This window comes from Lithobates pipiens, unplaced genomic scaffold (assembly GCF_037356315.1).
Source record: "Lithobates pipiens isolate NorthernLeopardFrog02 unplaced genomic scaffold, aLitPip1_a1.2 Scaffold_13, whole genome shotgun sequence".
NCBI classification, from domain to species: Eukaryota; Metazoa; Chordata; class Amphibia; order Anura; family Ranidae; genus Lithobates; species Lithobates pipiens.
In genome coordinates, this window is record NW_027507718.1 from 422,777,027 (window position 1) to 422,793,684 (window position 16,658).

The 16,658-nt window shown below is 45.3% G+C and overlaps 1 protein-coding gene across 1 annotated transcript in view; it reads left to right on the forward strand.

Annotated features, from left to right (window-relative positions):
- The first annotated feature begins 338 nt into the window (after positions 1-338).
- Positions 339-16,658, forward strand: part of TMEM156 (transmembrane protein 156) — a 53,678-nt gene continuing 37,358 nt past the window's right edge. The window contains exon 1 of the mRNA XM_077477635.1: positions 339-533. Within this exon, the coding sequence (XP_077333761.1) occupies positions 440-533 (94 nt within the window). The 5' untranslated portion in view covers positions 339-439. The remainder of the gene's footprint in view (positions 534-16,658) is intronic.

Sequence of the window (16,658 nt, forward strand, 5' to 3'; positions counted from 1 at the left end):
TGACAATATACTGTACGTAGGCTAGGAGTTCATGTTTCTATTCATATAGTTTGTCTTTGAAATTATGTAACATATCTGAGATGTTGCATTCATTTCAAGAGACAAGGTCCTCTTTTAAACATGTACTTTTATTTCATGCACAAGAATACTTTTTTGGTCAGTATTATAAAGAATTAAGTGCAATATAAAAACGCAGGAAGATTTATAAAGATAACAGAGATGAATAACTGAACATACATGACTGTTTCACGTGTTAACAACTTGTATCTGATCTTTTACTTCCCCTTCAAGAACTCGTGGCTTTTTTCTGTTGCTAATTGTGATCAGTACACAAAAATACAGAGCTTGTTCTCGGTAAGGAAATGACTAGAGACTGTGCAGTGGGGAACGAGAAGTTCAGAATGCTGTAAGAGAGGAGACCTCACAGTTACACGTGCATATGGTAATGGCAACATCTCCTCTGCTCAAAATCTTCTTAGGAATCATTTTACTTTGTATTGTCTGTATTCCTGAATGGTTCACAACTACTGAGGGTAAGTTATAAATTTCTCTGTATTTGCTAAAAAAAACAAAAACTGAATGTATACATTGCCATCTTATTATTTCACATTTTTCGCTAACATGCTGCAGACATTTGGTCAGTCTACTCACCAGGACCACCTTGCCCGTTGTGATATGTCGTACGGGCTATCTTGTCATGTTGTGGTACCTGCATAGCAAATGTGTACAGACCATTTGTGCAGATTGTGTAGCTTCACAGGGGCCCTCTTGTTCTTAGGGGCCCACTTATAAGGATATGGGTCAGAAGGGTACTAAAACTTCCTCTCTTGGTCATGTAGACTTGATCACTGCTCATTTCTAGGGCAAACAAGAAGCAGGAGGCATTCTTTATGACACACTTACCTCTTAGTATGTAAAATTAAAGTGGCGTTGAGGAAAAAACACTTCTTTCACTCCCTGCAGACTAGCAATAAGATTTTCAGAATATTTTGCTAGTTTGCTTTTTGACACCATTTGGACTGCATGTGACAAATTACCAAATAATGACGTTTCAAGCTAGTGCAAAGTCTAGGTTTCATACTTTTTCAAGAGCTTGTCCTTGGGCAACCAAGAAGTGTTCTTGCACAGGGACCTTTAGAATAATTCTGGGTCATGTATAAATAACTGTGTTGCATCTATGGCTTAGCAGCTGTCCCAAAATGGAGAATATTCTTTGGAGACAGCTACCAATCACCAGTGTTACTATCTCCTGCAGCATTTTTTAGTGATAAAACCTAGAAAATTTACTGACAGAGCACATTATTTTACCGACAACCTGAAGAACCAGTACTCCTGTTAAAAACTAAGACATTTTGATTTTTAAACAGTAGGAAACATAAGGGGAATACAAAGACTGAATTTCAAAAGAGCCAACTTCCCTAAACCACGATCCTTGCTAGAACATAATTATTGGGATAAAAATTTAGGAACAAAGAACACAGAGGAAAATGGGTATGCTTTAAGTGCATATTATATAAGGGCATTAGTCAGTGCATCCCAATGGGAAATACATTTAAAAGAGCTAATAAAAGTCCTGGTTGGCTTAACGCCAATGTAATGCATATAAATGCAAAGGAGAAGGCCTTCAAAAAATACAAGGTTGAGATATCATCATCAGCATTTAGACGTTATAAAGAATGCAACAAGAAATGTAAGGGTGCAATCAGGGCAGCTAAAATAGAACATGAAAGACTCATAGCGGAGGAGAGTAAAAAAAATTCCAAGAAATTCTTTAAGTACATAAATAGTAAGAAAGGGAGGTCAGATCATATCGGTCCCATAAAGAATAATGAAGGGAATCTGGTTATTAAGGATGGAGAAATGGTGAAGGTATTGAATTTATTCTTCTCTTCAGTCTTCACAAGGGAATCGGGGGGCTTCAGTAACCAAAACTGCAAAGTTTATCCTCATGACACATCACAGGAAGCACCATCATGGCTAACAGAGGACAGAATTTGAAATTACTTGAAAAACTCAACATTAATAAGTCACCGGTACCAGATGGCTTGCACCCGAGGGTCCTTAAGGAAATCAATCAAGTAATTGCCAGACCATTGTTCCTAATTTTTACTGACAGTCTATTGACTGGAATGGTACCAGCTGATTGGAGAAAAGCCAATGTAGCAAAAATATTTTAAAAAGGGCCAATATACATCCCTGTAAATTACAGACCAGTTAGCCTGACATCAATAGTATGCAAGCTCTTGTAGGGGATGATAAGGGACCGTATACAAGATTTTAGTAATGACAACGGTATCATTAGCAGTGATCAGCATGGATTCATGAAGAATCGTTCTTGTCAAACCAATCTATTAACCTTCTATGAGGAGGTGAGCTACCATCTAGATAAAGGAAGGCCCGTAGACGTGGTGTATCTGGATTTTGAAAAAGCATTTGATACAGTTCCTCATAAACGTTTACTGTATAAAGTAAGGTCCATTGGCATGGACCATAGGGTGAGTACATGGGTTGAAAACTGGCTACAGGGGCGAGTTCAGAGGGTAGTGATAAATGGGGAGTACTCGGAATAGTCAGGGTTGGGAAGTGGGGTCCTCCAGGATTCTGTCCTGGGACCAATCCTATTCATAGACGACCTGGAGGATGGGATAAACAGCTCAATCTCTGTATTTGCGGACGATGCTAAGCTAATCAGGGCAATAACGTCTACGCAGGATGTGGGGACCTTGCAAGAAGATCTGAACAAATTAATGGGGTGGGCAACTACATGGCAAATGAGGTTTAATGTAGAAAAGTGTAAAATAATGCATTTGGTGGCAAAAATATGAATGCAATCCACTCACTAGGGGGAGAACCTCTGGGATAATCTAGGATGGAAAAGGACCTGGGGGTCCTAGTAGAAGACAGGGTCATGCAATGCCAAGCTGCTCCAACCAAAGCAAACAGAATATTGGCATGCATTAAGGAGGGGATTAACTGCAGAGATGAAACCCACTCTACACAACAAATGCTGCCAGTTCTGGGCACCAGTCCTCAGGAAGGATTGCTGGAACTGGGAGAGTCCAGAGAAGGGCAACAAAACTAATAAAGGGACTGAAGGACCTTAGTTATGAGGAAAGGTTACGAGCACTGACCTTGTTCTCTCTGGAGAGGATACGCTTGAGAGGGGATATGGTTTAAATGTACAAATACCGTACTGGTGACCCCGCAACAGGGATAAAGCTTTTCTGTGGCCATTCACAAAAATTTGAAGAAAAGCTGTTTAACTTTAAACTTCGTAGAGGGTTATTTACTGTAAGAGCGGTTAGGATGTATAATTCTTTCACAGGCAGTGGTTTCAGAGGGGAGCATTGATAATTTAAATAAACTATTAGGTAGGCACCTGAACAACTACAACATACAGGGATATACAATGTAATACTGACATAAAATCAAACACATAGGTTGGACTTGATGGACTTGTCTTTTTTCAACCTCGCTTACTATGTGACTATGCAACACAATATAGAAACACTGACAATACCAATAACAAATATTTTGACTGTTTTACATTTAAAAAGTCAACAAGGGGGTGTGGCCTGACGCAGCATGTGAGCAGACGTTTCTCACAGCAGCTCTGAGATCCCTCTGCACAATCCTATGCAATCCTGCTTACCTGCCACGCTAAATCGCATGAAACTTTTCCCAGACACTAAAGGGAGACCCTGTGATCCATTTTCGGAAGAATCTGGTGGATGGGAAAGAAAAAGGGGAAAAAAAGCCCCCAGCCAGGATTAGCCTCAAAATCAATAATGCATCGGTGTCCCTCTTCCCGGATTACTCCCCAGCAGTGCGTACAGCGAGAGCCAAGTACCAACACATTAAACAGAAGCTGAGGGAGGAAACCATACAGTACTCCATGCAATTTCCTGCCACGCTGAGAGTTGTACACCAGGGCCAGGTGCACTTTTTCCAAACCCCTGCAAACGCCCTACCCTGGTATGAATCTCTGCACCAGCCTGGCCGCACATCTGACCGAACACCTGCTACCCGATCGGTGTCTCCCCGCACAGGCTATACTGCTTTCTTGTTTTCCTTTTGTGCCCCAACCAGGGGGACCGTACCTGTGGAAGGTACTCTATTGCTGTACAAGAGGATACAGATCTTCACAAGATGACGAAGCTGCTAAAAGTTTATTTACCCCTGATCACTGACTGATCGAAGTTGTTTGCTGACTTGCCTGTATTGGCCATGTTCCTAGTGCCCACTAGAAGTTTAGGGATTAAGCCGGCCCCTCGTTCTTGGGGTATGGCAGGGGTTAAATTGGAGAAAATACCAGTTCCATTTGGACTTTTATATCTCAATGTATTGATGTGTGATTGGATGACTGTGGTGTGTCTGTGTGTGTGTATGTTTTCTCCCTCGCCCGCTCCCCCCAGTCTGAGATTGCAGCTGTGCAGAAACTTATTTTTTAACAGTGTGCGCATCTGCTGACATTGGAATTATATATGGTTTCATCTTTAAAACCCCATGATGTCTATAGTAACATGCATCTCCTGGAATGTCAGGGGTAGGGATGAGCTTCGTGTTCGAGTCGAACATACGTTCGACTCGAACATCGGCTGTTCGTCCGTTCGGCGAAGTCCGAACATTTTGGTCCGTTCGCGCCAAATTCGTGTGGCGCTCACGGCCCACAATGCACTGCGATGGCGCAGTGCATTGCTGGCTCATGATTGGCCAAGCATGCACTGTGACCCCGCATGCTTGGCCAATCGCAGCGCCAGCAGCGAGGAGAGCCATGATTGGCCACAGGCAGGATGCCTGTGGCCGATCATAGCTCAGGCTGTGTAGTGCACGCCCCACACTATATAAGGCCGCCAGCGCGGCAGCCTTGTGTAGTGTGTTGGCGTCTGAAGCAGTGGGTGTTCTGTGTACCTTCAACACAGTACACACTGATCGTTTTCGGCCGATTTCCGATCTTGCTGTTGTGTAGTGGTTGTTGTCTGCGTGCCCTGACTGCAGTATACACCGCTATATTCACCTCACCTATAGAGCTAGTGATCTATCTTTTATAATAGAGCTTGCAGTCAGTAGTGTTAGGAGTTTGTGCGTGCTGTCTGCGTGCTCTGTACCCAGTACATACCGCTATATCCACCTACATAGCTCTTCTCTATTTGAGACCACTTGCCATCTGCAGGAGTTATTGGAAGTTGTGTGTGCCTCCAGCACAGCACAGTATACATCTGTATATACCCCTTTATCTCTGGTGTTCTATAATAAAGGCATCTGCAGGAGTTAGTGGGTGTTGTGTGCCTCTAGCACAATATACACTACCCAACTGCTTTTTTACCCAACTCCCTTCAGGCCATTACCATGTCTGGAAGGCCAGCAAGGAGAGGCAGACAGACGCGAGCCGATAAAAGAGGGCAAGCAGGCTCTGTGTCTAGAGACAACAGTGCTGGTCGTGGACGCGGTGCATTGTCATCAGCACGTGGCCATGGGACACGCTTGTCCTTCTTTTCGGCAGCTGGACATGTTAAGCCGCAACATGCCAACGACTTGGTAGAGTGAATGACCAAGCCCTCTTCATCCTCCTCATCCTCTCTCACCCAGTCTCAGGGTACTAGCAAAGCAGCTGCCAACGCATCGTCTTCCCTCCTCTCAATGTCATCATCAGTGACTCTTTCCCTAGACCCACCACGTCCTCCTGAGGAGTCTCCTGAACTCTTTGAGCACAGTGTTGGGTACATGCTCCAGGAGGATGCCCAGTGTTTTGTGGGCTCTGATGATGACACTCAGCTAGAGGAAGGCAGTAGCGTGAGCGCAGAGAGAGGGGATGCTCAAGAAGGACAGCAATCTGGCAGTCATGTTCCACAAGCTGCAGCATACTGCCAGGTTTGCTACAGCGATGAAGAGGGAGGGGATGATGAGGGCACTGACTCCACGTGGGTGCCTGGAAGGAGAGAGGAGGAGGAGGAGGAGGCACATGTCCAACGAGGCAGGATGCCCTCCGGGGGCCAGCTTAGGGGCAGCACACCGACTGAATCACACCGCAGAGCTCCGCCTGTGCAGGGCGCTGCCTCTGCGCGTTATTCTAAAAGTTCTTTGGTGTGGGCCTTTTTTGAGACGAGTGCATCAGATCGCACCGCTGCTATTTGCAACATATGTCTCAAGCGTATCTTGCGTGGCCAAAACATCAGCCGCTTGGGCACCACATGCTTGACCAGACATATGTTGACCTGCCATGCAGCTCGTTGGCAAGCGTACCTCAAAGACCCACACCAAAGAACAAAGCGGACCTCTCCTTGCTCCTCATCAGCTGGCATCTCCAACCCCACTAGACCTTCAGTCCTCTCTGAAACCTGCTCTGAGAGGAATGAAGGTGTAGAATTAGGTGTGTCACAGCCAAGTGCTTCCGAGAACTCTGCTAGTGGTACACCCACGTCCGATTATAGCAGGCAAATGTCCCTGCCCCAGCTGCTGGACCGGCGAAAGAAGTTCACTCCCAGCCATCCACATGCCCAGTGGTTGAATGCTAGCTTGTCTAAATTGCTAGCACTTCAACTGCTGCCTTTTCAGTTGGTAGACTCGGCCCCCTTCCGTGAGTTTGTACAATGTGCGGTTCCTCAGTGGCAGGTCCCCAAACGCCACTTTTTCTCACGGAAGGCGATTCCGGCTCTCTACCGGCATGTGGAAGGCAATGCCCTTGCCTCGCTGGACAGGGCGGTCAGCGGTAAGGTGCATATTACTGCTGACTCATGGTCCAGCAGGCATGGACAGGGACGTTACCTGTCTTTCACGGCCCATTGGGTCACTCTTCTGGCAGCTGGGAAGGATGCAGGACAAGGTGCAGTAGTGTTGGAGGTTGTTCCGCCACCACGCCTCCAAAATGCTACTATTGGTTGTGACACACCTCTCTCCTCCACCCCCTCCTCTTCTTCTTCCTCCATGGCCTCTTCCAGTGCTCTGTCCTCAGAACCAGCGGTGCTTCGTAGGTGTTCCAGGGGCTACGCAAGTACGCAGGCAAAACGATGCCATGCCGTGCTTGCGCTGGTTTGTTTGGGGGACAGGAGCCACACTGGGGTGGATGTTTTGTCAGCTCTGCAGGGGCAGGCCGAGAGGTGGTTGACGCCACGCCAGCTTAAGCCAGGAATGGTTTGTGACAATGGCACCAACCTCCTCTCCGCCCTCCGACAGGGACAACTGACCCATGTGCCCTGTGTAGCTCACGTCCTTAACCTGGTGGTGCAGCGGTTCTTGGGCAGGTACCCCGGCTTACAGGATGTCCTGAAGCAGGCCAGGAAAGTCTGTGTGCATTTCCGCCGATCATTTAATGCCTGTGCTCGGCTGGCTGAGCTCCAAAAGGAGTTGAACCTGCCCAAGAACCGCCTTATATGTGACATGCCCACCAGATGGAATTCAACGTTGGCCATGCTGCAGCGGCTGCACACGCAGCAGAGGGCCATCAATGAGTACCTGTGCGACTACGGCACCAGGACAGGGTCAGGGGAGCTCGTTTTTTTCTCACCACGCCAGTGGGGCATGATCAGGGATGCATGCACTGTCCTGTCACCAGATGAGGGGGCCACAAGGATGGTGAGCAGTGACAGTGCATGCATCAGTGACACTGTACCTCTTGTCCACCTCTTGGAGCATACGCTGCATGGAATAATGGACAGGGCACTTGAGGCAGAACAGAGGCAGGAAGAGGAGGACTTCCTTGCCTCTCAAGGCCCCCTTTATCCAGACAGTGTTCCTGCTGTGCCACCCATCACACAGGAAGAGTATGAGGAGGAGGAAGAGGAGGAGGAGGATGATTGTGTCAGCATGGAGTTGGAGGCTGGCACTCAGCATCAGCAGCAGCAGCAGCAGTCTTGTAGGGATGATTTACAGTCCCAAGAAACACGTGGACTTGTACGTGGCTGGGAGGAGGTAGCTGCGGATCATGTTGTCCTTAGTGACCCAGAGGACTCCGGACCGAATGCCTCAGCTAACCTACGCTGCATGGCCTCCCTGATCCTGCAAAGCCTGCGGAAGGATCCTCGTATTCTTCGGATCAAGGAGAGGGACCATTACTGGCTGGCCACTCTCCTTGATCCACGGTACAAGGGTAAGGTTGCCGACCTTATCTTGCCATCGCAGAGGGAGCAGAGGATGAGACATCTCCGGGAGGACTTGCAGAAAGGTCTGTGCAACGCGTTCCCAGAGACTGGGAGGTTACAAACTCCTGGTCCTGGACAACGTGTTGCTGAGGCATCGGTCAGAAGGAGCGGTGGAGAAGATGGCCGTCTGACTGATGCTTTCAGACAATTTTTTAGTCCACAGCCCCAAGGTATGATCGGTTCCAGCACCCATCGCCAGCGTCTGATTTACATGGTGCAGGAATACCTAGGGGCAAGGTCAGACTTGGACACCTTTCCCACCGAAAATCCTCTGGCTTACTGGGTCTTGAGGATGGATCACTGGCCAGAGCTTGCACAGTATGCAATTGAGCTACTGGCCTGTCCTGCATCCAGCGTTCTTTCGGAACGCACCTTCAGTGCTGCTGGTGGCTTTGTTACCGATCACAGGGTGCGCCTGTCCACCGAATCAGTTGATCGACTGACCTTCATCAAGATGAATCAGTCTTGGATCACCCACAGCTACCAAGCACCTGAAGCTGATGTAACAGAATAATTTGTTTTGAAATATCACATCCCTTCAAGACTGCCTATGCTGATGCTGAGTGACTGTCCTGTTATGTTGATTGTCTATCCTCTTCCTCCTCCGCTGATATGTTGGAAGAACATTTCTGGTTCTGGGTGATGCCATCAGCCCAATTTTTCTGCCCCTGTTTAACAGGGGCGTTTAAGTACAATTTTTGATGCAATGCTTTGCAGCAGGGCTAATTCCTGCAATAAAACAAGAGTATATGGCAGAGGTTGCAGTGTGGTGGCACCAGCACCAGTGCCTAAGGCCCAATTTTTCTGCCCCTGTTTAACAGGGGCGTTTAATTACAATTTTTGATGCAATGCTTTGCAGCAGGGCTAATTCCTGCAATAAAACTAGAGTATATGGAAGAGGTTGCAGTGTGGTGGCACCAGCACCAGTGCCTAAGGCCCAATTTTTCTGCCCCTTTTTAACAGGGGCGTTTAATTACAATTTTTGATGCAATACTTTGCAGCAGGGCTAATTCCTGCAATAAAACTAGAGTATATGGCAGAGGTTGCAGTGTGGTGGCACCAGCACCAGTGCCTAAGGCCCAATTTTTCTGCCCCTGTTTAACAGGGGCGTTTAAGTACAATTTTTGATGCAATGCTTTGCAGCAGGACTAATTCCTGCAATAAAACTAGAGTATATGGGAGAGGTTGCAGTGTGGTGGCACCAGCACCAGTGCCTAAGGCCAAATTTTTCTGCCCCTGTTTAACAGGGACATGTAATTACAATTCTTGATATAATATTTCACAGGAGGGCCCCTTCCTGTGCCCACCCAGAGTAAGGAGGACTTATAGTGTGCTGGCACCAGCACCACAACCACCAAAGGTCAATTTTTCTACCACTGTTCAACAATGGCATGTAATTACAATTCTTGATATAATCGTTCACAGCAGCGCGCTCCAGTGCCCACCAAGAGTCACTTTGAGGGCTTACAATGTTGTGGCAAAACCAACACCTTGTTCCGCCATTTCTGCAGAGCATATAGGGCAGGCCCCCACTTTCAAACATCCAACTTACAAACATCTCCTACTTGCAAACGGAAGGAGACAACAGCAAGTGAGATGAAAAAAGATGGACGACAAAACAAATTATACAGGGGTGATAACCCTTCCCTATGTTTTCCAAAAAGCTTAAAAATTGTTTTTTTGACTGGAGCTACACTTTAAAAATGTACCAGTTGAAAATTACAAACAGATTCAACACTTAACACAACAAACCTACACAGTCCCTGTCTTGTTTGCACCGCCTGTATACTGCTGTTCTGAGTATATAGGGCCTGGGGGCCACACGCATTTCCTTTTTTAAATATGGGTACAGGGTTTCCCTTAATATGCGTACAAGACCCAAATAGGCTGGTAATGGGCAGGGAGGGCTACCCATGCCATTTTTCTCAATGATTTTCAACCATATTGCAGGAACCAGATATAAGATTAAAACCGCAAGCAGTTTTAAATGGTGTTATTTCCGTTTAATGTCATTTTGTGCAGGGACTGTTCTAAACACGGGAAACACGTGGCACTTCATAGGCATCCTACAGACACCCCCCCAGGCACCATATTTAAAGGAATATTTCACTTTTTTTTCACTTTAATCGTCATTAAAATCAGTGCTCCCGCCAAAACGGCCATTTTTAAAAACATTTTAGGCATTGACCCATGTCCCCTGGGGCAGGAGCCAGGTCCCCAAACCCTTTTTAGGACAGTATCTTGCATATTAGCCGTTAAAATTAGCACTTTTAATTTCGAACGTTCGAGTCCCATAGACTTCAATGGGGTTCTAACGTTCGTATGAATTTGGAGTCCGTTTGAAAGTTCTGGTGCGAACCGAACCGGGGGGTGTTCAGCTCATCCCTAGTCAGGGGGTTAAACTCTAAATTTAAAAGGGCTTCCATTTCAATGTCCTTAAGGCACATAAGCCACATATACTGTGCTTACAGAAAACGCACCTTATGGGATCCAAAATACTTGCCTTAAAAAAACATTGGGTGATGCACGGATACCACTCCACATATTCTAACTATGCCAGGGGGGTCACCATTCTCATACAAAAGGGTTTTCCCTTTCTCCTGTGACCGAGTGACTCTGGATCCCAAGGAACGCTATATTTTTCTACCATGCAAAATTCATGCCACGCCACTGCTGCTGGTAGTGGTGTATGTTCCCCCTCCTGTCCCGGCTGCAGTCTTCACGGACTTGAGTACACAATTCTCCACTTTGCCAATGCTTCCTACCCTTGTTCTGGGAGACTTTAATTCAGTTTTGAACCAAGGTTTGGACAGATTGAAGCCCCTCCAGTATGATTCTAAACTGTTTAGTCAGTGGTTTGCCTCCTTTGGATACATTGACCTCTGGCGACGTTGTCATCTGGTGGCAAAGGTATACTCCTGCCAATCCCGGGCGTACTGTACTCTTTCCAGGCTGGTCCCTTATGTCCAGACAGTTGCTTACATTTCTCAGATGATATCAGACCACTTGGCCCTTAAGGTAGAACTATTACCTGGCCACCGGCCCTCCTTTCAGTGTTGGAGACTCCGTCCCCTCTGGATCTCCATCCCCGAAATCCAGGAATCGGTCCGACAGGATATGTCCCACTATTGGGGGGAAAATGCCGGCTCTGCTTCCCCTGGCCCCACATGGGACGCCTTTAAGGCGACAGTGCGGGAATCTTACATTTCCAATATCGCCAAACATAGGAAAATTTCCCATGCTGCCCTTCTAGCCTTGGAGTTCTCCCTGGAGACTGCCAGGGCCCAATACTCTGCGGTCCCCACTCCGGACTTCCATGGAGTCTTGGTGGGGGGCGCACAGGGCCCTGGATCTCCATAGGATGGATGCAACGCGGAAGCAGCAGTTATATCTGACAGCCAGATTGCATGAATATAGTGGCAAAAACAGCTAAATGTTGGCATACCTCTCCTGTATGGAATACGTTGACAGGACCATACCGCAAATTCAATTACCTGTCGGTTCTATTAATCTGACCCCCTGACCATTAATCAAACATTTAAGTCCTTTTATGAAAACCTTTATTCATCCCAGTCCCCTCCGCTTGAGTGGGAAAGGTTGGGATTTTTTGAATCCCTCCAGTTCCCTGTACTAGAGGACTCGCACAACATTATTTTAGATGAACCCCTGACAATTGAAGAAATTACCAATGCTATCTACTCACTCCCCCCGAATAAAACCCCAGGATTGAACGGTCTGCCTGCTGAATGGTATAAACACTATGCAGAAGAAATGGCACAGAAATTATACTCTCAGTTTGGACAGGCACTGGAGGAGGGCAAACTCCCCTCCTCCATGTGCGAAGCCCTGATTGTTGTAATTCCCAAACCTGATAAGGACAAATTGCAATGTGGGTCCTACCGTCCAATCTCCCTACTAAATAGTGACGTTAAGATCTTGGCAAAAATTTTAGCACTGAGACTACAGAAGGTTATTCTACATCTTATCCATAGGGACCAGACTGGGTTTATACCTGGAAAGAGTACATATGACAACATTCGCCGTCTGTTCCTGCACATTCACAGGGCTGACCCTGAACATAAGAGTGGTCTAGTGTTATCATTGGATGTGTTAAAAGCCTTTGACACAGTTAAATGGGCCTTCCTTTGGGAAACTATGCATCATATGGGTTTCAGTCTTCAATTTATTAAGTGGATCCGCCTAATCTAACCCCAAGGCTAGAATATGTACAAATAAGGATATATCTGATGTGTTTCATTTGCATGGGGGCACCAGGCAGGGCTGCCCGCTTTCGTCACTTCTGTTTGCACTGGCCATAGAGCATTTGGCTCTGGCGGTGCGACAGACGGCGACAGTGGGTGGCATCTGCCTTAATTTATCTAGATGGCGCAGAACAATCCTTTATTTCCCTGATGGAAGTGGTGGAGGAGTTTGGGAAGGTCTCCGGACTAAAAGTAGGATGGGAAAAGTCAGTTGCATTTTCTATAGGCCCCAAACGAGAATACAGCTACCTAACCCAATCCAAATTGACCAATAAACCCACATTTAAATACCTGGGAATCTTTATCAATGCGGACTTGTCCCTTTTTGAATCCTTTAATATTGCCCCAATCATGACACTCATAGAGACCAGGCTGCACACCTGGGCCTCACTACCACAAAATTTAATAGGGCAGATGAACATCTTTAAAATGATATACCTACCCAAATTTCTTTATACAAAAGACTTTTCAAAAAAATTGACTCTCTTCTATCCACCTTCCTCTGGAACTCGAGAATAGCGAAGGCCTCCCTGCAGGCCGCTAAGGTCGAAGGGGGGTTAGCCCAAATCTACGACATTATTTCATAGCAGCTCAGCTTGCATATGTCTATGACTGGTTTCTAGAGGCCTCCTCATCCTGCTCCACCGCTTTACTGAATGCCCTTGCTGGGCCTGGAACCTCGCTCATTGATATTTTGCACAGATCTATACCAAAACGCTGCTCCCGCGGTTCTCCGATAGAGGTAAGCTGGCCAGCCTGGCATGAGGGGAATAAGGTGATCAAAAGCATGGGAGGGGTGTCGCCCAAAGCCCTCCTATGGCACAACACTAATTTTCTAGAGCTCCTCGGTCACCCCGATTCACTGTGGTGGATGCGGCTTCGTGTCACCCACACTTCTCACATATTTGCCAATGACACATTTATCTCCTTTGAGGATCTGAAGGCAAGATGTGGTGTGATGAATACATTTTTTTTTAAGTACGTCCTACTATGTCACGCCATCCGTGTGCAGTTTGGTGGACTGACCCAGGAGCTCACAGAAACACCCATGGAGGTGCTTTTGTCTTACCCAGATATTGCAAAACTAGTCGCTCCCGTTTGCAGACCGCTGGGGTCAACCCCTTTCGGGTTGCGGGGCAGAAGTGGATGGTAGACATCCCTGGCCAATCCGAGGAGGGATTGGAGGAGGCCTTGGAGATCTGTTTTTTGGACCTTATTGGGTCTAACAAGCAATATGTGCAGTTTAAATTTATACATCAGCTCCATTACACTCCAGCCCGCCTTACCCGTATGGGCTATGACTCCGGGGCTTCCTGCCCTAGGTATGACTGTACTGATGCTGGTTGCATACACATGTTCTGGTCCTGTCCAGTCCTGTCGATGTTCTGGACCGATGTATTCTTCTTTCTTGAAAACACCCTGCGTCTGGTGGTCCCCTGCACTCCAGATGTTGGGCTTTTGGGTGTCCTAAATTACTTTCTACACAGACCCATAAACGAACCCTGGTTCGAATAACACTGTTATATGCTAGGAAAAATGTATCCACTCCAAGTGTTCAAATGTTGTTCCGTATGATTAATAAGGTGATATCAATCTTTAAACTCATTTACCAGGGCAGGGCCTGTCCCAACAAGTCACCAAGATCTGGCAGCCTTGGCTTGATATTGAAGACTTCTTCTGGAAAGATACCCCGCTCTCCCAGCAATAGGAGGTTTCACCCCCCTATTAGGCACATGGGGAGCCTGTGGTACATAACTACCCTAAAGGTAAACAGAAAGATCCTGTTGTTTGGTAGGGGGATTAGTGGAGGGGGCGAGGGTGGAGTGTTACCCTGCTGATCTTCTGGCAGGCAAGTATGTATGGGTATGAATGTGTGAGTGGGTATGAATGCTTTGTGAGATGAGTGCAAAACAAATGTCTACAGCACCGTGACTTACCAAATGCACCCTGTGTGGTTCACACGCAGTATCCTGAAACTCTTGTTAGACAAAAGTTTTCTCCTCCGTTGAGGAATAGGGAAATAAAGACCTATGGTCACAATAAGTAAGCCTCGTTGGGCTAATGTTATGTAAGATATAAGTGTTCATTAGGACGTTAATGTCACCACATGAATGTATGAAGACAACAATTGCATGATGTAACTGTTAATACATGTATGTAATATCCTTTATTTTTGATAAAAATCAATAAATAAATATTTAAAAGAAAAAGTTAACAAAGCATGTCAAAATTTTCAACCACAAACAAATTACTGATTTTTATAAACTGTCCCTAAATTTACTGACAGTTGGCAACCCTACCAGTAACTAAAAGGAAATTGAAGGGATTAAAGGAATTGAAGACAGAAAACTGAATTGTACACGCTAGGTTCAATTTTGCATAAAATCGTGTTTCCACCAGCTTCTGCATGTATTGGATGGCAGTTGTGAATAGCAAAAACAAAACAAAAAAGTAAATGCCATAGAGGTCCAGCAGCTGGAAGGGTAAATATGTAAAGTAAAGTGGCAGTTTTGGCAAGTACGGCTGATGCTTCTGTTTGCCAGAGTGTCAGTTGTTAGTATATGTAGTAAACAAATGTGTGCCAAATTGAATGAATGAATGAATCATAACATTATAGGTACTGGTTAGACATTGCAAGAGTAAAGAAACCCATACAGACTTTTGACCCCCCGTTATATAGTACAGGTACTCTTTATTGAGACATTAATGGTTAGACCCTTGATGTCTCCTCTGTCTCCAGCCCATACAGATCAGAGAAACAGTTTCCAGTCAGCTGCTTATCTGGCTTCTGTTTCTGGTATTTGACAACTTTGAACCAAGAAATGCTCAGAGATGAGCACTGAGTGGTTCATTCAGCCTAGATGAGGTTGGTGAATGGAAGTTCACCTGTCTTTTTTCATTTGTCAAGCCTACTACACACGAGTTGGCCTGGATCAGTTCAATTAGGCCAAAATCAAGGACATTCTAATTTCAAAATTTAAAGGGAAAGAACTCTTATTAAAGATAAAGAGGCACTCTACTAAAAAATAACCAAACATTAAAAAATTGACAAAGTAAAAACTAATGATACATTAGACGTCAGTCCACGGCCATCTTCCATAATCAGAAAAGATACAATAATACAAAAATACATAAAAAATGTTAAACTATATTTAAAACAAATTTAATCAAAAATGAAACTACCTATTAGAATTGAAACAATGAAGATCAAACTCTACATTCAAGCCAGCAGGTGTCATAACCTTCATTTCATAAATCCAAAAAGATTTATGACAACTTAACTGGCAAATGTAGTTACCTCCTCGTCAATGTCTAGAAACTTTCTCTATTCCCCAAAACTTGAAATGCTTTGGCTCACGATGGTGGCACATTCTGAAATGTCTAAATAATGCTGTGTGTTTTAAAGCCTTTCTTGATGGTATTGATATGCTCACCCACACATACATGTAAGGCCAATGTACTGCAGGCCACAATCACATTCTAACATATAAACTACACCCACTGTCACGCAGGTGATAAGATCCTTAATTTGATACTCTTTATGTGTGACTGACAAACTAAAAACCTTTTGTCTTTTTATGTTATTTTTAGCATTCTTACAAGTCGCACATCTGCCCAATGCATAAAATCCTGATAAGAAATTAAATAACTTGCTCTCTGTAATTCTAGGCAGGTCAATAACTCCACTTATAGGAGTACCATTGTAGCCGATAAAATTAAAAATGGGACTGTTGCCACTAATCAATTTAAAATGGTAATGGATTGCAGTATACAGTATAAAAAGTCTGAAAATATTGTAGCTAGGTATTGGCCTATTTTGAAATATGATCGCATCTTAGGTTCATTACTTCCTAGTCATCCCGAATTTATCTACCGCAAGGCACCTTCTCTCAGAGATAGTCTTGCTCCTGGAGTTATTGACCCGCCTAGAATTACGGAGAGCAAGTTATTTAAATTTTTATCAGAATTTTATGCATGCGGCAGATGTGCGACTTGTAAAAATGCTAAAAATAACATAAAAAAAGTATCAACACTATCAAATTAAGGATCTTATCACCTGCGTGACAGTGGTTGTAGTTTATATGTTAGCCCCTGTACACACGGTCGGACATTCTGCCAACCAAATCCGTTGGATTTTGTCCGACGGATTGTGTCCGAAACTGTTGCATACACACGATCGGACCAAGTTGTTGGAAAATCCGATCGTTCAGAACGTGATGACGTTATTTTGTTACGACGGGACTACGTTCACGCTAGT